This window comes from Dysidea avara, chromosome 1, assembly GCF_963678975.1.
Source record: "Dysidea avara chromosome 1, odDysAvar1.4, whole genome shotgun sequence".
Taxonomy (NCBI): Eukaryota; Metazoa; Porifera; class Demospongiae; order Dictyoceratida; family Dysideidae; genus Dysidea; species Dysidea avara.
In genome coordinates this window covers 48555823-48579915 of record NC_089272.1, presented here as the reverse complement: position 1 = coordinate 48579915, position 24093 = coordinate 48555823, and the positions used below count along the sequence as shown (strand labels likewise).

At 38.0% G+C, this 24093-nt stretch overlaps 1 protein-coding gene across 2 annotated transcripts; it reads left to right on the top strand.

Moving 5' to 3' along the window:
- The first annotated feature begins 15583 nt into the window (after nucleotides 1-15583).
- LOC136266618 (tripartite motif-containing protein 2-like) lies at nucleotides 15584-20069 on the top strand. 2 transcript variants are annotated; one of them, XR_010706198.1, is made up of 4 exons: nucleotides 15584-16773; nucleotides 18029-18573; nucleotides 18904-19937; nucleotides 19987-20064. XR_010706198.1 is itself a non-coding variant. In XM_066061616.1 (3 exons), exons 1-3 carry the CDS (start codon nucleotides 16261-16263, stop codon nucleotides 19751-19753), a joined length of 1908 nt encoding a protein of 635 aa, XP_065917688.1. In that variant the 5' UTR covers nucleotides 15584-16260; the 3' UTR covers nucleotides 19754-20069. The 2 variants fall into 2 exon arrangements, 1 of the variants encoding a protein (XP_065917688.1); XM_066061616.1 differs by having other exon boundaries at nucleotides 18904-20069.
- The last annotated feature ends 4024 nt before the right edge of the window (nucleotides 20070-24093 follow it).

The following is a 24093-nucleotide window of genomic DNA, read 5'->3' as shown; positions in this document are numbered from 1 at the left end:
TTCATCTTGGGTTTATAAAATCACAAAGATCCTCATGGTAGGTCTCTAACTGTTACATATGGTCCAGTGACTTGAATAGTACACAATCTCTACACACCAATAAGCTTAACACTGTATAGCCATGAACTTTAAAGAACAAAGGTTCTGCTTTACAAGCACACCCTCCCAAGGTATAAACAATATTTAGAAAGTAGAGCTGTGTAATTAAAGCCAGCCAATAGTGTCCTGATGATCAAAATTAAACTTATGCAGTTCATGATCATGTGATCTTAACATAGTGCCTCAATTACGCAAATGTCCAATCTTTAAAATCTCCCACACTTAACAAGTTCCTTACACTATATTATAGTTAAAGCACCGTCGCACGTGTGTATGGAAAATACAGCATGAGGGGACGTGTCGAGAGTCTAATACAGCAAGACGCGAAGCCAAGTGCTCTATTTACCTCAAGGCACCCCTGAGTGCTGTATTTTTCATACACACAAGCATACGTGGTGCTTTAACTGTTATAGCTATTGTACTTTCTGGTCATCTGGCTCGGACCGATTTTCTCTAGTACTCAAACCATTGTGATTTTCGGTGATCAGGATATCAGTAAGTGTTGAACTAACCTATTTCTAGTCGTAGAACGAGCTAATAGGATTAGTTTGGCTAGTTTTAGCGATTTACAATGTCACACACGTGATCAATCATGCTGTCTTAGTGGAGTCGTGTTTAAAAAGCTTCGTGATCAGACGATCAGTAAGTGTTTATACAATCTATTCCTAGCTGTAGAACAAACTCGTAGGATTAGTATGGCTGGTTTTAGCGATTTACAGCGTGTTGTTTACTTAAATAAATTCTCCGTATAACTGTACTGTATTTGCCCAATTAGCTGCATAACTGTACTGTATGACTCAGACAGTACAGTTATGCAGTTGATTAGTACTGTATGGACAATATGATACATGGTATCGCTTTGATCCTCCCACGCAAAGTACAATATACACCAATAAGTGATATACACAACTACATACAGAAGGTCCTATATAAACACTGTATTCTATGACCTTATATGTAGTTACTTCTACATAACTACCACTTCAGAGAGTATAGGGTTTCTTACCTCATCCCATCAACATACCATCATCAACCACAGCTTATACAACTACATCACACATTACCTTATGATAATATTATTATTATTATTATTATAGGGTTTTTTTTGTTACACTTTTGTTCTGCAGTTTCATTTTATCAGGCAGCACAGTAGCCAATCATCTCAAGTTACATGATCATTTAAACGCATAAAGAAAGAAGACGGAGGATGGTATGAACAGAATTAATTGCTTCTAGCAAGTACTGTAGTAGTGACATCAACTAGTGTAACTGACTATAGAAACTGAACAAAATAAATAGTCGGGGGGGGGGGGGGGGGACATGATATCATAACGCAAATGATTTTTGCATAATGTAATTGAATTTTAATGATAACTGCATGATGAAAACTAATATACTAGCTACTTGCATCATTGTAGACGCCGAAGTCGATTGCATTTACTACTAGTGACTAAGAACACATCGAACAATAACACAGGTACCTGAAAATAAGATCAGATTATATTCTAAATAATGCTCTATTGTAAAGTTCATCATAAAATTGCTAGAGCTCAATGAAGCTCATCATGCACATGAAACGATTTCTACACTAGTGAATTACCATTCCTGACAATAAATCCAGCGCTAAACTTCAAAGTTTACTAGCACTATACCCTATGCTAAAAATGTACAGTATGCAAACGTCATGCAATTATTGTGACAACATGTCCTACCTCCTCTCAACTGATAAATAGTTGATAAAACTTAGAATTAGTTGTACCGTGTGTTATATCCCTACTGTGCTCAAGATACCATAACAGAAATGCACAGTAGGGATATAACACTTCTTATTGTTTTACAGTGATTTAATATCATGGACTACTCCAACTTGTTTCAGTACTTTTCATCGATGTGCTATGGTCCTACTCTAGTTGAAAATTCCAAATTTTTCGTGTACTTGTTATTACCATTTCAACCAAGAGTTCATAATATAAAGTAGTAAGCAATATATATAAACTCTTGTTTCAACTAATCGCACAAAATTGAATTTAAGTATCTCTGCAAATTTACTGAAAGCCAATTAAGTCGCCATATTTTGAAGTCTACAGTATACACTGTACTACTATACTTACCTCAAGTCACTTCACATGTGAATAAGTCACTTCTGGTACTGGTACTGACATCACTGTAAGTGTCTTGTCATCAAAACCTGCCAACTCCACATAGTTGCCCTTGTAGTGTTTCTGTTAGTGAAATACAAGAACATGTATAAACGTTAGTAGTGGTTAACTTCTTTTGGTCAAGTAATTACTAATGTACAAGATGTGTACCATTGGGTCACATTGCTGGAGCTAAACATAATAAAAGACACTCATTTAATACTGACCAGTTTTAGGGATGTACAAGTGTTACATTTAAACTGATCATGTGAGCACAAAACCACAATAGAATTACACAATTACAGGTACACAAAGTGACAATAACTTGTTCATTTTCGCTTTGCTAAATTACATGTACTTATCATGGTCTGTTTTCTACGGCTGATTTTATCTGCCTAAGCAGTAACCTACATAATCAATTTAATGTGGTGGCTATCAAGCAGTCTTGTGCACTTCTGGCTTGTAAATCACTTTGTCTATTATCTTATCTTTAACATAAAGTTATGGACCAATTTCCCATCCCACTAACATGCCTGAATTCAGCTTTCTACTAAACACCATAATTATAGCTCAAACAGAGTGTACAATATGTACTGTGGATGTGTCCATGAGGTCCATACACAGCTCTACTAGCTGTGTAAGTTTCATGGACTTAGCTGTACCAATTGGGAAGTTATTATAATACACTGAACATGAATTCTTACTATGCTTGTGTACACATGGTCAGTTTTGTCAGGTCCAGACTTTCACACAACAACTACTCCACATTTTAGTATACTTGTATTACTCACCTTTGTCATGTCAACTACTGTATAAGTGTCTGGTATTGTCAGCTGTATAAAATAAAATGAGTGTTACATCAAATGGTTATTGACATCCAAACATGTGGTACCATGTTCATAATAATGTAAGTACAAACCAGATAGTTGTGTGGTCCATACTAAAATTATAAAACAACTTCAATTACACAGTATGAAATTAATTATTTGAAAATAAGTAAACATTTCAGTCCAGTAATGATAAAGAATGACAGTCACAGACTTCCCATGAAGGGTTACAACAATCTTTTAATGACCATATACAATCGTTCATGACTGATATATCACTGTGAGGCTGTACCAGAAACCAGAAGTACATTTCTACAAAATCCTTTTTGCTAGCACTCTGGTACTTTACATTATTTGATAAGGCCATTTCAACTAAATCTTATGTTTCTTGGGAAAAATTTAGCCAAATAAAGGTTGGTAGGTCAGTAAAATTAAAATAAAAAATATACAATTTTGCTAGCTGAAGAGTGACTCTGCAAGTCAAATGGTAACTAAGCTACATTATGGTTGCTGTATCACTTGTGAGCAGGCAGTTATATGGTAAGATATTTAGTGTTACCTACTTTTTGAGAGCTTAAAGGTAAATTTGCAACTCCTTCGTGGTTATCACTCTTTGCAAGGTGATCACGTGATTAACATCATTATTTTATGCTGAAAAATATAGGGTCGGTCAGGCCCAACAAACAAAAGATTTAGTTGAAGTGGCCATAGCATTCATATGCATGCCATACCCCCCACCCCACCTGATTGTACAGTATCTGAAGTTGAGTTTATGTGGTCATAACTCTGATAGTAGAAGCTAGTCAACCCTGGCATGTGTGCCACAAATGACCACCTGCTTGCTGTCAGGCTTTGTGTAAGGACCTGCTGATTGTGCCTTTTGTTTTACCTATTACACTTTGACCAGTGTTCAAAAAAATTTTCCTGAAAATTAGGCCACAAAAAGTTAATTGTATGTTTCTGGTTCCCTTCCTGGTCATTTTTTTGGGGTGTAACTAATCACTGGACTGGACTACTGGACTGACATATTTTTGGTTTTTACACATTCTGAGGTTGGTTTTATTGAGTCTTGCTAGCTAAGGGCCTTCTGAAAACTTGCAGTCTGCTACTAGAATGATGAGTATGAGGAGTGGAGTAAGCAAAAACTGACTTCTCACTGCTTGTTATGCTTTACAGCATTTATACACTTCGTAGTATTGTGTTTTGGAGACTGTAATATCTAGCAATAGCTAACCAAAAATCTTTTTACTATATTTGTATTGCCTATGATACACTTGAACTAAGTAGCTCAGACCCCTGGGACACAACCTATCCTTCCTAAGACAATGTATTGTAACTAAGTTTATTCCTACATGCACTATACAAACTCCTTGTACAACTGTAGGGTTCTTCTGTTATCATGATTAGTTCTTACATGTGCTGGTTGGCGTACTATAAAATGTTACCAAATTTATTACCATTGTACAAGCTTGCTACTATCTCCCAGACGTTATTGTTGGTTAACCATAACTAGCACATTCCCTGCAGCATACTGATAAGGAGTATATGTACTGTAGAAGAATATAATAAATAGAGGTGAAATCACTAAAGTCAATTTTTGCTTACTCCACTCCTCATACTCATCATTTTAGTAGCAGACTGCAAGTTTTCAGAAGGCCCTTAGCTAGCAAGACTCAATAAAACCAACCTCAGAATGTGTAAAAACCAAAAATATGTCAGTCCAGTAGTCCAGTCCAGTGATTAGTTACACCCATTTTTTTGCTGGATGAATTGCACCATCACCATACAATAATTTATATTTTATATCTGTTGAAAGGTTTTCATGTCTTGTAAACACTCTTTTCTTATAAAGATACACTAACTTTATACACTGACTTGTAAGTGTACAGCTATCAAGACACACGATAGTGTGTCGTGCGGCCCAAGAAGCCGGCGCGCCACACCGTGAGTATATTAACAGGAAGAAAGAAAACGCAATTTTCACACCTATGTAGCTCTGTGATCCCTTATCCGATTGGAACCAAAATTGCTGGAGACATGCCGCCCAGCTAGGGGAGTCTACATACCAAATTTGAAGAAAATCGCTCTAGCCATTTCCGAGATACGAGCGAACAAAATTTCGTTTTAATTTCTTCGTTTTTTTCTTCTTCTTCTTCATCTTCTTCATTTCGCAAAATTCGCCATAAAACACGAATGCGTGCTCGGATTTGGCTGAAATTTGGCACACTTAAAGGGCTCATTAAGGCGGATCTCCGTACCAACTTTGGTAGGAATCCGATGAACATTCACGGAGTTATGACCGATTATTTGCGTAAAATAAGGTCGAAGGTCTGTCACGCCTACAGGGTAAACGCCTTGGAGGAATCAGTTGAAAATTGATATGTAGATGGAGCAACCATCGTAGGAGTGCCTTTTTGTGGTTTGAAAGGAATCGGGATAAAGACCATGGAGATATGACACGAAACCCAACCTGTGTCAAAATTACGCGATGGATTTTTATGAATAAAAAAACTATTAGTTTTCGTATCTACCAGGCAAACCGCTTAGAGCAACGAGCTGAAAATCAGTATGTAGCTGGAATAATCATCATAGAAAGTCCTTGCAGTAGTACAGAAGAATCGGATTACAAATCACTGAGTTATGATTCGAAAGGCAACTAGGTGCAGCAAATGGGAGATCGAGATACTCTAATAGAACAGTCACCCTAATAAAGCATTCAGCTGCATTTATAATTTACTCAGTTATATTACATTGTAAGTTATTCTGTAGGAAATTCAGCTACAAACAAGTCACCCTGTAGTCAGATCAGCTAGAAGAAGGTACCAAATAGACAGTTCAACTACAAATAAGCCATCATGTAGAGAGTTCAGCTCAAATAAATCACCCTGTAGAGAATTCAGCTACAAACAAATTGCCCTGTAGAGAGATCAGCTAGAAGAAGTTACCTTGTAGAGAGTTCAGTTACAAAGAAACAATCATGCAAAGAGTTTAGCTACAAACAAATCACCCAGTAAAAAGTTCTGCTACGAACAGATCACACTGTAGAGAGTTCAGTTAGAAACAAGTCATCCTGTAGAGAGATCAGCTAGAAGAAGTCACCTTGTAGAGAGTTCAGTTACAAAGAAACAATCATGCAAAGAGTTTAGCTGCAAACAAATCACCTAGTAGAAAGTTCTGCTATTAACAGATCACACTGTAGAGAGTTCAGTTAGAAGCAAGTCATCCTGTAGATAGATCAGCTAGAAGAAGTCACTTTGTAGAGAGTTCAGCTACAAAGAAACCACCATGTAAAAGAGTTCAGCTGCAAACAAATCACCTGTAGAGAATTCAACTACAAACAAATCACCCTGTAGAAAGATCAGCTAGAAGAAGTTACCTTGTAGAGAGTTCAGCTACAAACAAATCACCCTGTAGAAAGTTCAGTTACAAACAAGTCACCCTGTAGAGAGATCAGCTAGAAACAAGTCATCCTGTAGAGAGTTCAGCTAGAAGAAGTTACGTTGTACAGAGTTCAGCTACAAAGAAACTACCATGTAGAGAGTTCAGCTGCAAATAAATCGCCCTGTAGAGAGTTCAGCTACAAACAAATCACCCTGTAGAAAGGTCAGCTAGAAGAAGTTACCTTGTAGAGAGTTCAGCTACAAACAAATCACCCTGTAGAGAGTTCAGCTAGAAACAAGTCACCCTGTAGAGAGATCAGCTAGAAACAAGCCACCCGTAGAGAGTTCAGCTAGAAGAAGCTACATTGTAGAGAGTTCAGCTAGAAACAAGTCACCATGTAGAGAGTTCAGCTAGAAAAAGTTACCTTGTAGAGAGTTCAGCTACAAACAAATCACCCTGTAGAGAGTTCAGCTACAAACAAGTCACCCTGTAGAGAGATCAGCTAGAAACAAGTCATCCTGTAGAGAGTTCAGCTAGAAGAAGTTACCTTGTAGAGAGTTCAGCTACAAACAAATCACCCTGTAGACAGTTCAGCTACAAACAAGTCACCCTGTAGAGAGATCAGCTAGAAACAAGTCATCCTGTAGAGAGTTCAGCTAGAAGAAGTTACATTGTAGAGAGTTCAGCTACAAAGAAACTACCATGTAGAGGATTCAGCTACAAACAAATCACCCTGTAGAAAAGTCAGCTAGAAGAAGTTACCTTGTAGAGAGTTCAGCTACAAACAAATCACCCTGTAGAGAGTTCAGCTAGAAACAAGTCACCCTGTAGAGAAATCAGCTAGAAACAAGCCACCCGTAGAGAATTCAGCTAGAAGAAGTTACATTGTAGAGAGTTCAGCTACAAAGAAGCTACCTTGTAGAGAGTTCAGCTGCAAACAAATCGCCCTGTACAGAATTTAGCTACAAACAAATCACCCTGTAGAAAGGTCAGCTAGAAGAAGTTACCTTGTAGAGAGTTCAGCTACAAACAAATCACCCTGTAGAGAGTTCAGCTACAAACAAGTCACCATGTAGAGAGTTCAGCTAGAAGAAGTTACATTGTAGAGAGTTCAGCTACAAAGAAACTACCATGTAGAGAGTTTAGCTGCAAACAAATCGCCCTGTAGAGAATTCAGCTACAAACAAATCACCCTGTAGAAAGATCAGCTAGAATAAGTTACCTTGTAGAGAGTTCAGCTACAAACAAATCACCTTGTAGAGAGTTCAGCTACAAACAAATCACCCTGTAGAGAATTCAGCTACAAACAAATTACCCTTTAGATAGATCAGCTAGAAGAAGTTACCTTGTAGAGAGTTCAGTTACAAAGAAACAATCATGCAAAGAGTTTAGCTGCAAACAAATCACCTAGTAGAAAGTTCTGCTATTAACAGATCACACTGTAGAGAGTTCAGTTAGAAACAAGTCATCCTGTAGATAGATCAGCTAGAAGAAGTCACTTTGTAGAGAGTTCAGCTACAAAGAAACCACCATGTAAAAGAGTTCAGCTGCAAACAAATCACCTGTAGAGAATTCAACTACAAACAAATCACCCTGTAGAAAGTTCAGTTACAAACAAGTCACCCTGTAGAGAGATCAGCTAGAAACAAGTCATCCTGTAGAGAGTTCAGCTAGAAGAAGTTACGTTGTACAGAGTTCAGCTACAAAGAAACTACCATGTAGAGAGTTCAGCTGCAAATAAATCGCCCTGTAGAGAGTTCAGCTACAAACAAATCACCCTGTAGAAAGATCAGCTAGAAGAAGTTACCTTGTAGAGAGTTCAGCTACAAACAAATCACCCTGTAGAAAGGTCAGCTAGAAGAAGTTACCTTGTAGAGAGTTCAGCTACAAACAAATCACCCTGTAGAGAGTTCAGCTAGAAACAAGTCACCCTGTAGAGAGATCAGCTAGAAACAAGCCACCCGTAGAGAGTTCAGCTAGAAGAAGTTACATTGTAGAGAGTTCAGCTAGAAACAAGTCACCATGTAGAGAGTTCAGCTAGAAAAAGTTACCTTGTAGAGAGTTCAGCTACAAACAAATCACCCTGTAGAGAGTTCAACTACAAACAAGTCACCCTGTAGAGAGATCAGCTAGAAACAAGTCATCCTGTAGAGAGTTCAGCTAGAAGAAGTTACCTTGTAGAGAGTTCAGCTACAAACAAATCACCCTGTAGACAGTTCAGCTACAAACAAGTCACCCTGTAGAGAGATCAGCTAGAAACAAGTCATCCTGTAGAGAGTTCAGCTAGAAGAAGTTACATTGTAGAGAGTTCAGCTACAAAGAAACTACCATGTAGAGAATTCAGCTACAAACAAATCACCCTGTAGAAAGGTCAGCTAGAAGAAGTTACCTTGTAGAGAGTTCAGCTACAAACAAATCACCCTGTAGAGAGTTCAGCTAGAAACAAGTCACCCTGTAGAGAGATCAGCTAGAAACAAGCCACCCGTAGAGAATTCAGCTAGAAGAAGTTACATTGTAGAGAGTTCAGCTACAAAGAAGCTACCTTGTAGAGAGTTCAGCTGCAAACAAATCGCCCTGTAGAGAGTTCAGCTAGAAACAAGTCACCCTGTAGAGAGATCAGCTAGAAACAAGCCACCCGTAGAGAGTTTAGCTAGAAGAAGTTACATTGTAGAGAGTTCAGCAGTTTAGCTGCAAACAAATCGCCCTGTAGAGAATTCAGCTACAAACAAATCACCCTGTAGAAAGATCAGCTAGAAGAAGTTACCTTGTAGAGAGTTCAGCTACAAACAAATCACCTTGTAGAGAGTTCAGCTACAAACAAGTCACCCTGTAGAGAGATCAGCTAGAAACAAGCCACCCGTAGAGAGTTTAGCTAGAAGAAGTTACATTGTAGAGAGTTCAGCAGTTTAGCTGCAAACAAATCACCCTGTAGAGAATTCAGCTACAAACAAATCACCCTGTAGAAAGATCAGCTAGAAGAAGTTACCTTGTAGAGAGTTCAGCTACAAACAAATCACCTTGTAGAGAGTTCAGCTACAAACAAGTCACCCTGTAGAGAGATCAGCTAGAAACAAGCCACCCGTAGAGAGTTTAGCTAGAAGAAGTTACATTGTAGAGAGTTCAGCAGTTTAGCTGCAAACAAATCACCCTGTAGAGAATTCAGCTACAAACAAATCACCCTGTAGAAAGATCAGCTAGAAGAAGTTACCTTGTAGAGAGTTCAGCTACAAACAAATCACCTTGTAGAGAGTTCAGCTACAAACAAGTCACCCTGTAGAGAGATCAGCTAGAAACAAGCCACCCGTAGAGAGTTTAGCTAGAAGAAGTTACATTGTAGAGAATTCAGCAGTTTAGCTGCAAACAAATCGCCCTGTAGAGAATTCAGCTACAAACAAATCACCCTGTAGAAAGATCAGCTAGAAGAAGTTACCTTGTAGAAAGTTCAGCTACAAACAAATCACCTTGTAGAGAGTTCAGCTACAAACAAGTTATCCGGTAGAGGGATCAGCTAGAAGGATCACCTTGCAGAGAGGTCAGCTACAAAGAAATCACCCTGCTTCATCTTTTCTTCTTCATGTAGTAAAGAAAAAAATGACAGGTTAAAAAGCCCTAAAGCCGGCCATAGGCCGGCTTTGGGGTATACAAATGCAAAAAGAAGTGAAATCTAATCCAAAACAGCCAAGCTGTAAAAAAAAAGTGCGGCCCTGAGAAAGGCTATGGTGAAAAAAGATGTGAAATCCAAGGTGGCGGCCAAGAAATGGCTGTGATGGTAGGTTAATGGTAAAAATTTTAATAACAACAATTCAGTGAATTTGGTGCCGCTTGGTCTTGGCACAAAATTCACTTGAATTGTCGTTATTAAAATTTTTACCATTAACCTACCATCACAGCCATTTCTTGGCCGCCACCTTGGATTTCACATCTTTTTTCACCATAGCCTTTCTCAGGGCCGCACTCTTTTTTTTACAGCTTGGCTGTTTTGGATTAGATATTGGTTACATGTCAGAGACCAGCTCCTGAATAAGTACATATACACAAGTACAGTTCATTATACAAATGGAAACAGGGACCGGGGGAATTGGTAGAACTAGAAACCTATAATTAACTTTGCATGGCCATATGCTCAACATTAATTTTATGCCTCAATTTCTAAAAATCAGGTTGAAGTGATCATAGTATTCAAGTACTCTCTAGAGTTAATGATTAAGAATACTAGCTACCTGTAGTCATACCCATTTGACATGTTTTATACTGACTTTAAGCAGTTTACAGATTTTTCAAGTAACAACAAATGAGTAAATAATAAGTGGTTGAAGTAGAGACTATAAATCTTTCTTTGCTTGTCAAAATGCATTTCAGAGAAAATATCGATATACTCTAATAGAACAGTCAGCGGCTTGAGAGTTATTGAGTGTTCTATTAGATTATATCAATCGTTTTCTGTGATTTGTATTTAGACAAGCAAGGATTTATAAACAGTCTGCCTTTATCCTAGCATTATGCTCAATGCTTTAAGGTACCTATTATGCTGCCAGCGTAATCGGCAGGTCCCTAGCTTTGTGGCCAATACAAATGATATGTAGTACGCATGTACTTGATGACTCGGTTAGAATTTTATTTGTTTCCAGCTTGATATTGAGGATGTCCGGTGTTCTAAATTGATAATCTTCCAAGTCAAGTATTAAACTCTGCAGTAACAAAGAACAACTGAGGAGCAACTATTACAGCATAGCAGTGTGGTGTTCAAATAAGGGTATCTCTAGCTGGAGTAATAACTTTGAAACACTTCTATACACAGTTACTATAGATCTCATGTGCAGCTTATCACTACAAAACATGTTCTCAATACTATATTGATGTCTATATGAAGATGAGCATGTGTATTATATGTGTTTTGTCCAGTGTCTGAACATGACAGCTATTCCACCTGTCATCTCTGCCTACAACAATGTACAGATACAGTTCTAGACATCAAGACCAACTCTCAAGCTTTATCTGTTTCCTAGGTAGTCCATCCCTTCACATAGAGTAAGGGTTTGGTGACCATAGTATATGGTACTTGTGTGACCGGAATGCAAATGTGGTTTAAAATTGTGTGCAACATATTAATAATATGTAACTGGATATGTGAAACCCGCCACAATCATCTACTCAGCCAAGTGTATCCTCAGGCAAAGTTTCAACCTCATATTCCAATAAGTTTCGGAGTTACAGCACTACAAAGTAGTAACAACAATAAGATGGATTTGTACAGCCAGTATAGGAAAACTAAATACAAGCACTTACTAAAAATAAAATAAACGGAGTTGACATTTGCACCACCATGTTCACCATGAGTAGAGGAGTCAATTACTGGGTACATTTTTCAACTTTCTTCACTGCATACAAAGACGAAATTTGTGAACAAATACCAATCATGTACAATCGCTTCGACATGACATAAACAAATGCTCATAACTTGTGTGCCCTTCAGTCTACTGCACTATTGTTAGTCTCTTCCTTCATCAAGAAATAGACATTTATAAAATTTATGGAATGTTTTTAATAATACGGAAGTATTACTTACACCAAGAGTTCATTATATATACGTATATATATATGTACTAGATAAAACACTGCTGTGAGTGCTATACGGGAAATATAGCACGAAAAGAGTGGGCGAGAGACAAATATAGCAGGAGGCGAAGCCGAGTGCTATATTTCATCTCAAGGCCACTCTTTGAGTGCTACGTACATTTCCCGTATAGCACGAGCAAAAGGCAGTGCTTTATCTGGTATAGAGAACTGTCAAATTGAAGTACACACAAGACGCACGAAACAATTAGAAACTCACAGAGTAGTGTTATCATCAGTAGAATAGGCATTGCACCTGTGTTTCGCCAGTGTTGCACTGTGCTGCGCCTTCATTAGTCGTTTTGTGAGTCTAGTCCGTCTTTTCAATACTAAAAGTTTTCGATTGTGGTACTTTAATAAGCATATTTCTGTGATATTCCTAGGACTCATCCATTTATTTGAACAAAATGTAGTAACTGCTGCTGACCACAAGCAACCACCATCGAAATCTTCAAGTGTGTTTATAAATTAAATCCAGTGGTTTTGCTCTTACTGGTTGGGTTGACTAGTCAGCCAGCATAGTCAGGCTATCAGCCTACACTGGCTTGGTTGATTGGTTGTACTGGCCAGAATGAGTGATTACTCACTCAAAGTAGGCTATCAGCTTACAAAATAGACCTAACAATTCTATAACTACCTGATATAGAACTGTGGTCTATTAAAGTGTTCTATAACTGCCCGATATAGAACACTTGGGCTTTTATGGTGAATATAGAACACTTTTTCGCTTTGATACTCCCACACAAAGTTCCTTATATATATATATATATATATTTAGGAGAGTATCCAACACTGTATTGCCCCTTCAAAACACACTGCATAATAATGTTACACAATAGGCATCATCACCAAAGGTGTTTTAACTTGCTTCAAGAGCTATATGGCGGCCTTGAAGTGCTTGCAGGTCTTCGCTTTGGTATATCAATGCCTATCAATAAGTCATTCATGGCGAAGCCATGTATTGGAGTTTACTGAAATTATACTAAAATATTTGGATATGTTACACAATGTTGCACAATTATTACACAGTGCATTTTGAAGGGGCAATACAGGCATTGGATACTCTCCTAAATATATATACTATGAACTCTTGCTTACACCCATTGTATTCGATGCTTTATACTAGGCTTGCACGATTGTGTCGGGTTTTCGCTGATCCGGTCACATATTATTTCTTTAAGTTGTTGTAACTTGGCAAAAAAAGCACGAAACTTCACACTTCTCAACATGAGTCTTTACTGCGTGTGCATCTCGGGGTTTCCCTCAGAGAGTATCAGCTGCTTTCCAACTTGGTCATCACGGTTATTGTGTTATTAATGGCACAACTACATGGTTTACTCACAAGCCTATTTAAACAAGATACTGTGATTCAATTGGGTCTACCACTATAGTGGTACAGTCGGTTTCAGGTTGCAATTGAACAAATCACACAACTGATTACTTGAACTCCTTTCACTAGCACAACTACATTATTTGCTTTCAAAGATCATTAGTCAATGCCAGGGACACACTGAGGTAGTTATTCAATAAAGCTTCTCTATCTCCTTGATGACCAAAATTGGATCCATACTTTTTCGTTTATTATTCCGTATTTCGGCCATATTTATGAACACCAGTATCGAGCGTTCTTTCCATCTACTTTACAGGTTAGCATGAATTCTTACCCAATACCAAACCCAATCCACCACAGCTTGGACTGTTAATTTTTAGCTGTTTACGCAGATTGGCTAATTTCAACTTGTCAATAGTCCTGCTGCGTACAAAGTTGTTCAACAATATGGCCAACAAAAACAGTTGTCAAGGAGATGAAAAGGCTCTATACATTAAACACTGCACGTAATTCACACAATCATGTTCAAACATGATGTGTGCAAATTATTTAATTGTATTCGCAAGCAACCTGAAATTGACTGTAGTAGCACAAGTACCATGTACTATGGTCACCAGATCCTTCCTCTATAATACAAAAGGGGTGGGTGCTGCCAAACTATTAGGCCCCTATTTGGTGATTATCAGTTTCTCATCTACTGCCTGCATCCTTCTTAAGCTACCGCATGGTAAGCCATTATTTACTCTGTGCATGCTTAGAAGAACACATGATACCAAACTGTTATAACTTTTTGTTGATGAATGCTGCAATGCGCTATATATCACCAGGAGAACTGTTATCTTCCTTAGCACATTGTTGCAGTGCCAGTTGCAATCGTGTTCTATCGACTTCATCAAAGCAGGCTTTCAGTTTACTGTCGAAAAACAGTTGGCGATCACGAAAAGTAGAATCAGCTGCTGAAGGAACTGTTTGTAGTAAGAAAGAAAGACAATTTGGACAAGGTCTGTACATCAGTGTGTCAATATTATAAAATAAAGGCATAATGGTAATACCCTCCCGCCCGCATCATAATAATTAGAAAGGCTGGATGAGAAACTAATAATCACCAAATAGGGGCCTTACTTAGGTTGGTAGGCTGTAGCAGACTAGCCTGTCAGGATTGTACAAAGGACAAGGTTTAAACGTACCAAACAAACACAATCATACCTGTGCTTAGATAATTATCATAATCACACCTGTGCGTTATAATCACATTGATACTTGCCGAGATTTTTGCACAGTACACACAAATAATAAATAAATACCATTCAGTGTCGCATACAGCCAGGCCTGCACAAGGGCGTAGGCAGGGGGTTCGGATAGTTCGGACGAATCCCCCTTTCAGATGCAGAATTTTTAAAAATTAAAAATCACACTAAATTTTACAGGCCTGGAACTCTCCGGTAGCTACTTTCCTCTGTACTACTCCTGAGGGTCATGTACTACATTAATGCTGAACCATTGCAAATCATATCTATTGCATCACGTGATCAATTGCACACGTGATGCATGGTTGAAATGGCCAGTGATGGGCAAGTTACTTTGTAAAAGTAACTAGTTACATATTACATATTACTTGCAGCTGAACTATTTAGTTACAGTTACATATTACCAATAAAATAAAGTAATTGTAATAATATTACATATTATATTACTTTGTGCCCACAGCCTTAAGCTGTCACGTTTGAAACTACCACCTTATCACGTGACACGATTGCGTTGTTGGACAATGTGCAAATCTTGATTATAAGTAAGAAGCTGGTGAATAAGCCTCATTCAGTAGTCTTCATTACTTCGTTGTGGCTAGGCGTTACTCAGTGGATTACTAACGAGATTAGTAACTTCGTTACTTGTAGTAATAATATTAGATTCGTTACAGTAACTATATTACTTAGGTAACGCGTTACATTTGTAAGTAAAGTAACTTGAGTTATATTACCTGTTCTTATAGCGTATTTCGTTATATTACTTAGTTACCACAAAAGTAATAATATTACGTAACGCGTTACTCCCAACACTGGAAATGGCGCGAGTGAAACAGCGAAGGACTGTTCAATGGTTGGTGGAGACATAATACAAGGTAGCAGCTGCTAAACTTGAGTGGTCGTCACGTTATACATGTGTCAGGTTAGCACAAACTGTGAATTGTTACCGATGTATAATACCTGATGAATGGTTTGTTTATTTGTTACATGTTGTGGGCACGTGATGTATCGAACATATTGGAGTACAAGTCTGAAGTTGACCATCAACAGGAGGGCCAATAATGTATAGCTGGAAAGAAGTATTGTGACTCGAGTGTGGAGGGCTTCCGTGTGCTAGAAATTGAAGTTGGCTGTCAGTATGCTGTCTGGAAGTGAAGATTAGTTAGTTTTACAATAGGTTTATAGTTTCTTTAAGCTGCATAAACAGCAGTGTGTAGGTTTTAGCTGGTTAGTAGTTCACAAACAACACCTTTTAATGTTACTGCCTAAAGGCACGTTTCGTGTATGCATCATTTTCGTTCATTCATGGTCTAGGGGAAGCACCCAGGCATTTCCCTTAAGACAGTCCACTTTAATCTGAACCCCCTTCAAAAAAATCATGGCTACGCCCCTGCTGCATACAGCATACAGTATCGAAGTGAGCACAGATGCACATTAAAAACTTACACACAAACTGTCATTCCATTATCAGGACTCCATTAAACACCGAGTTAAACACAACCTGGTGACCGATAACAGCTGCTGCGACCATAAGATGACCTACAGACGTACGGACTCCTTTAGCTTCAAAAATTTTAAGCGCGCCTAATAACTGTTTGTTCAAAGGGTGTGTCGTGCGTTTGGTCAAGATGGCTTCTGCTCTCCTTCCTTCCATGTCTAAGTGTCAAGTGTTGATGGAACATTTCGATAATCCAGACCAACTTCAAGATGCTATTAACTGTAGCGAAGAGTGCGCCGCTCTTTTGAAGTATCCCGCCACCACGCCCCTTTCTGAATATTGTCCTGATCATCCACGAAGAAAACTTGACGTGTTCTGCAGACAATGTGGAACTGAGTTATGTAGAGATTGTGTCTCCCGTGGTCACTCAACACACCAGCGCACTAGCATTACAAGTGTGACTGATGAAGAAACCAGGAGACTGGGAGAAGCTGTGGATCACATGATGGGTTTACTGGAAGAGACGAAACGAGCAGTGTCTGTTGTGAAGGAAATGAGACAACGTGTTAGGGGCAGAAAGGAGCACAACATGGAGAGGACAAGGGAGGTGTTTAATGCTCTTAGAAAAGTCATTGATGAACAAGAAGATCAAGTCATAACAGATATTACCAAAGGAGCAGACAAGAGGGAGAACACACTAAAGGTATTATTTTGTAGTTGTAACATGGACATGAGTGGTCTATCTGATATGTCAACCCTCAGACATATTATGATTGAACACATGCAGTGTAGAGGAGTATAGCAGCCATTGGAGTGAAGAAATAGCTATGGTCCTGAGACTTCAGGTGGATTTTGTGGCTTTCAACAACACCACTGGCATTTTCTTTAATGTGCCACATAAAAGTGTTATTGTCTCAGTAACATGATACAGCAGTTCTAATAGATATTGTGTGACAACAAATACCAGCAAAATCACTTACACAAGATTTCAACCAATCAAATCGATTCATTTTTGAAGTTTAAACTATAATATTAATTACCGCAAATGACGTCATGCAAGATCTATTATAACCACTGTACAGGTTTACATACCTAATCCAACAACTGAATGTGTTACTGTATAATACTCTCAATGGCAGCTTGACGTATTATTTTGAAATACGTCAAGTGATTAGCCAATAGAATTAGCATTACACTTGTTTGTCAAGGTTCCTTAACAAAAACCTGTGATATTAATTTGATTGGCTAAAATAGTGTGGTGTGTTTCTATTAGAAGTAGATGTCCGACTTGACAACTAGTGTTACCATAGTGATAGATGCCCGATGGAATAGCAACAATATGGTTTCTTAGCAACGGTTGCTAAGTAGCCATTGCTAGGATAAACATCACTTTGAGACCATAGCAATGGTTGCCATGCAATGGTTGCTAAGTGTGACTGGTCTTTTGCAGTGGTTAATTTTAGAATTTCTGTTGCCTAGTAACAGTTGCTATGGTTGTTGGATTAATTTGCAATAGGAGCAATGACAGTAATGAACAAAGAGACACAACTACAGGCTGTGGTATTTGGGATTAATAGTTCTCGCATTGTAAACAGGAAGGAAATAGTGCTCGGCTTTGCCTCACACTATTTTTACTCCTTCCTGTTTACAATGCTCGCACTATTAATCCCGAATACCACAGCCATCCATCCTATTACATATACAAACCATATCACATGGTTTTGTGTAATAGATGAGCCCCTCCCACCTACCATTTAGCATTCTTTATTAGATAAAATTAAAAGCAAACACATTATCTGTTTTGCTGACTTAAAGGCTTGAAACTGGCTTGAAATTGACAGTCAAAGCTAAACCAACAATGCGAACATCAGTAATATTATGCTACAAAGTAGTTCTTCCTGGGATTGGTAGCAGTAAAGATGTGTCTCCAGTTATTGTTGTTCTTGTTTTAATATTAGCTACAGCTGGAGAGGTTGTTGTTGCTATGGACACAACTACAGAATTGTCTGGAGCTATTGAAGAAGACAACAGAGAACAAAGTGACTACCACTGAACTGGTTAGGAGGAGGAAGATACTAGAGCAACGACAAGATCACCTGATGATAATGAAGAGGAGATCAAGACTGGAACCAGCAATGAAGGAACAAAGAGAAGTTGAGTATGGAGAAGTGGAACGTCTTTGTGAGGAGGTGACCAAGTTGGGAGGATTTCTACCTCCGGACCCCAGCAAGTGCGAAGTGACCTTCCCTACAGCAATGACAGTAATGAACAAAGTGACGTCACTAATGATAACACTTAGAGATGTTAATGGTGACATTGTTGATGACAAGAGTAGTGAAGTAGAAGTGTCCATGACCACCAAAACCGGAGAAGCCATAGTAGTGGGACCAGTCAAGGATGTCAGTGGTGGAAACTATACAGCATCCTTCACTCCCAGGACTTTTGGGGATCACATGATATCAATTGCAGTTGATGGACAACACATCCCAGGCAGTCCTCACAAGTAAGGAATGGTGTGTGTTCTATTAGAGTGTTTTGTGGATAACATGTGAGGTGTGATTGTATTATACTTATTCAGTTAGTGTATACTAATGTTACACAATGACTATACATATTAACACTACTACACAGTCAGTCTATACAGTCACACTACTATACAATAGCTATACATGTATTATTTTCCCATACAATGTGTCATACATACAAAACATACAAGTGATTATCATTCAAACTTTCCACTATAATGTTATCTCATTTCCTGTACATACAGGAAGTGATGTCACCAGTATTATTAATGTACAGTAGATCATGTGATCCTGTCATGTTACTGTAGGATATCAGTTGTACTGAGAGACTACAGCAAGATGAGAGAAGGACACTGCCAAGTGATGACTCATTATGGAGGGAACAGGTTTGGTGATCTCACTGATGTTGCTATAGGAGTTAATAATGAAGTCATCATTGTTGATTATACTAACAAGTGTGTAATTGTGCTGGACTGTAACTTTGCTTTATTAGCAGTGATTGGACAAGGAAGTGGTGACAACAGATTGGTTAGTCCTATTGGTGTAGCAGTCAGTAAGGATGACATCATAGCTATTAGCGACTTTAGTAGTGATCAAGTGAAGAAGTATTCCCTACAAGGAGAACTCTTATCAATAATTGGTAACAATAAAGAGAACAGCAATGGCCAGTTTAGTGGTCCTATGGGACTAGTCTTCAGTAGTAATAAAATGTTGTATGTTGTAGATGGGTGGAATGACAGGGTCCAGGTATTCCAACAAGATGATAAATTTGCATTTACATTTGGCAGTAAAGGGTCCAACCCTGGACAATTTCAGTGTCCTGTTACCATAGCAATTGATACTGACAATAGAGTGTTAGTTAGTGACCTTGATGGTAATCATATTAGTCTCTTCAGTCATACTGGCAGTTTTATTAGTAGGATAACATGTGATAGACCATATGCCATTACTGTTAGCCCTGATGGTCACATCATAGCTAGTTATGGTGATAGGAATAAAATTGGTGTATGGAGCCCCACCCATCAAATGATAGAACATTTTGGAAAGAAGGGACCTCAACAAGGAGAATTTGATACTATCAATGGTATAGCCATGAACAGTAGTGGGAGTATTTATGTTGTGGAGTGTCACAACAATAGACTACAAGTTATCAGTTAAATTGTTATTTTGTGTGTTTGTATGATGTAATCTATTATTACCATGGTTACTAATTGTTTACACAATATGATAATATTCTACGTAACTGTACACATTAGTGTGTGAGGGATGATGGTGTGGTTGTTTTGTGTTGTTACTATGTAGCCATGACAACCACACAACCATTGTTACCAGGAAGTTACCAGTAAGTGTTGGTGATGAAGAGCTGCCATACAAGTGTCTTTTCTATACAGGTGGAGAAAGTAGATGTGTACAATGAAGATCATCTGAAATGATGCCATTGGGGACTTAGCCAATCAGATTGTACTGTGTGTACAGAATAAAGTAATCAAAATGTGTAACTTGACAATGTGTGAACTTTATAAATCACCAGTGTCCAGATCATGTGATCCACCCAGTGTAGTGACTTCTACATGAGGGATTTGTTGTGGTTGTCAAGTGATTAAATCAGTCAGTTCACCTTAATAAGGTATGTGTACTACTATACCCTATTTGGATGTGTAATTTAAATGTGTTTAATTCAGGAGGTGTTACAACATGTTCTCCTATTTACCAACGGACTACTCACACCCACACCACACCTCCACACTAGGGTATAGGGTCTGGTGATAATGGCTAGGATTTTTTGGATCATCTGTCAATTTATTAGTTCTCCATTACCACATGTAGTAGATGATGTAATCCTTAGACATTCTAATTGGCTTAATGTATTTTAAACACATCAGTGTCCAATACTGACCAATATCACCAGATCCTACTCTCCTGTAGAGGTGGGTGTGGTCACTAATGTACTGATTGGACAAATGTATTTCTGTGTATTTGAGAATTGAATGAATCATTTTCTTTCATGTACATAATTACTATACGGAAACTGCCTTTATGGGATTTGTGACTTATGAGTAGTCTATGAACTAGTTAACTGAGGGATAGTACATTACTGATGCTGCACATGATACAAAAAAAAATTTAAGTCTACCAAAATTTTGTACCATATGGTAGTAATGAGGTTTACTATACATTTGTCGTTAGCACTTTTAACTTCAAAATTTCTTGGCTTCCAAAGCTGAAATTTCAGTTGACCATTCCTTTAAGTAAATAAAAATGGAATTAAATGTAAATCCACTAACATGTGGGGTTCTTGCAGATTTGGTCACATAATATTATTAACTCTTGATACTATTCTGAATGAAAATCATACTCTAAGCAGTCTGGTAAATATCAACTACTCTAATAGAACAGTCACTTAGCTGCAGTACTAGTGGAAACCTTTCAAGTGTTGTATAATTATGTACAATATTTACTTAGTCATTATTATACTTGTTAATATGCATGGTGGCTACACAATCATTGCCATTATTAATGTCACACAGACAAAAATGATTTGTAACAGTTTACCCTACCATGAACTAATGGGGACCAAGAGTCAAGTCACACTAACTTGTTATTACAATCTTTCCCAAAGTCTAGTCCATTAAATACACTTCCTGTTGACATGTGACCACAAGTTTGTCTACACTGACCATGGCCTTTTTTAGATAACTACACATTATATTGTTAAACTGCCACAAACACTGACTATAATTTTAGTTGTATACTTGTATCATAGACATCAAAATACTCCCAGCCCACACTCATCACCTAGTGGCACGTGTATGCATTACTAATATTGGCTGGGGTAACAAACTGAACTGTTTATTAGTTACAGGGTCATAATACCACCATCATCTTGTGGGTAGTCTTGTAGATGTGGACTGGTGACGTACTCCATCTATTATCAGTTCCAAGGAAATTGAACTTTCCATACATTGCCACATCTTAATAATGACACAGTTCAATGACTGATCCAATCATCCAATTAGAGCGCACCATCATTTTAATGCTACAGCAAGACAAGGATAGGTGCAACAAAAATAATAACACATTAAACAGTTGTTTAAAATTACTCTAATGCAACATAACATCAATACAATAGCTAAGCAAGTGGAGTAGTTTTCTTGTTTATATTGTAAACCATTTAAATATGTAAACAAACATCCATACAGTGTTTTCCTGCTAAAAACACTGATGTGGTGTGCCAGCTTTCTTTGAAGTAGTCCACTCCACTATGTGTCTTGTTGTTTGTGTATTCAGTGACAAAAACATAATTTGTCTTGTATTAGTAGCTTCATGGTCACTCCTCAAAATGGGACAGTGGAATTTCCTACTAAGCCCGGCTGCATGCCAAACTTACTCAAAGAAATAAGCCATCAACAAAGTTTTATCTTCTCTTAATTGTTATAATCATACAGCTGTGACCATTTAATCTGTAGACCACACAAAACTGAATAATTTATTTACGTAGCTAGGCCGGCATACAAAAAAATTTACTGAAACTTGCCAAAGTTAAAAAATGGCCACTTATTTTCCCACTTGAAGTCTACAGTATACACTGTACTACTGTACTTACCTCAAATCAACCTTCACATGTGAATAAGTCACTTCTGGTACTGGTACTGACATGACTATAAGTGTCTTGTCATCAAAACCTTCCAACTTCACATAGTTGTCCTTGTTGTGTTTCTGTTAGTGAAATATAACAGAATGTACATAAACAAGTAGTGTTTAACTTTGCACATGGAATTGCAAACACCTCTAATGTTTTCCAAATTACGGTCACATAACTGGATTTGCAAAAAGGAGATCTTTCACACACACCCAATTCCATGAACTTCAGATACCATAACTTAATACATATACCTGAACCATCCATTAAGTGATGTATATGTTGGACATGCTCACTTGCTTTTTGTAAGTTGCAATTCCGGTAGAGCGAAACTTATAAAAACCACTCATTAATCAATACTGAGCAGTTTTAGAAATGTACAAGTGATGGATGAGTAATGGTGACAGTATAAAGGTGTCAATTGAGAGTATACATGTGCAATTTGGTGCACTTTATGGCTTTGCCCTTAGGTGTAATTTTGATTGGTCATAAATATTGTGTCAAACACTTGAATGAAAAGATTTTAAAATGTTTTCGGATGGTCATGTAGTACAAATGAGTTGATTGTGTAATTCTACCAGGATTCAGTTCACAGTGGAACCTTGGTGAGACACATCTGTAGACAACTAATGTCCTCATGTAAAGGATAGGGGGAGGGGGTAAAAAGCTTATTCTACCTACCTAATAATGTGGTCTCCATATTCCTGCTAATTTGTGTTGCCACATCATTACACACCTTGGATAGCCACTCAGCAGGGTTGTTTTGAAGATCATTGTGGTGAACCCCCTTGTTTACATATTATTGGGGAAATGTGTATCTGAGTTTTGTATTGTTTGTATATAGGTGTAAATATCAGAAGTAACCTCTCCAAGGTTCAAAAGGATAGCCAGCATACATAGATTATGACATTGTTGAATTAAAGGTGCTCAGCATCCAAAGTACTGGATAGTGTCATGTATGGGTCAGTTCATCAAACTTCTCACTGATAATTTTATAATTTCCCATGACCATATAAACAAATCCCAGTCATTTCACCTGTAGAAATAAGTACACGTAATCTACATTATACACACGAGGCATACCATGAGCATGTATATCACCTAGTTTATGTGAGTATATCATAACTGGGAAGAGCAACTGATTCACACCTACAAAATTCAGGTTGGTGGGGACAAGGTTACTATACATGTGTTAATATGAAAGGTGCCCATTAAATGATAATATAGAAGAGAAAAGTAGCTAGCCATATAAGGACTACTCATACTCAGTCTTGTGCAACCACAGTGACTGCTAGATACTAACAAATCAGATGAAATTCCATCAATAGTATTTAAACACTGTATGTGCTGCAGAAATTGCACCTATATACTCCATGTAGTGGTGTAGCTAAGGTGGGTACTGGTAGGGCACAGGCCCAACCAATCAGTTCCAGTGCCCTACCAACTCAGGTACTCACTGTACGTAGCTAGCTATAGCTAAATTGTGTGATACAAGGTGCAATATGAAGCCTCCTACTAATAATTATTCAAAACATTCATACAGCTAGTGTCCTACTAGAGATGACAACTTTTAACTGCAAAATGTCACCAAATTGAATCTCAGCATTTAATTTTCAAAAATTTTCCTGGAGGCATGCCCATGCCAGACCCCCATGCTTCGCATGCCGATTACTGCAACTTGTACGCCTACAATGGTGCCCAATCAATCCTTCTGTGCTAGCTACGCCACTGACTCCATGCATATCATCTTTACTTAATCTGTCAACTGGAACTGTTTCTATTGTGATTGCCTTACCTGCAGATGTTACACCAGTTTACAAGAAGAAGGGTAATATCCCATCATGATTTACCATAAGAT

Coding starts and splice junctions, on each gene's coding strand:
- LOC136266618 (XM_066061616.1), top strand. CDS start 16,261: ATGGCTTCTGCTCTCCTTCCTTCCATGTCTAAGTGTCAAGTGTTGATG. Junction 16,774..18,028: donor AGAGGGAGAACACACTAAAG/GTATTATTTTGT, acceptor TTTTAATATTAG/CTACAGCTGGAGAGGTTGTT. Junction 18,574..18,903: donor ATCCCAGGCAGTCCTCACAA/GTAAGGAATGGT, acceptor ATGTTACTGTAG/GATATCAGTTGTACTGAGAG.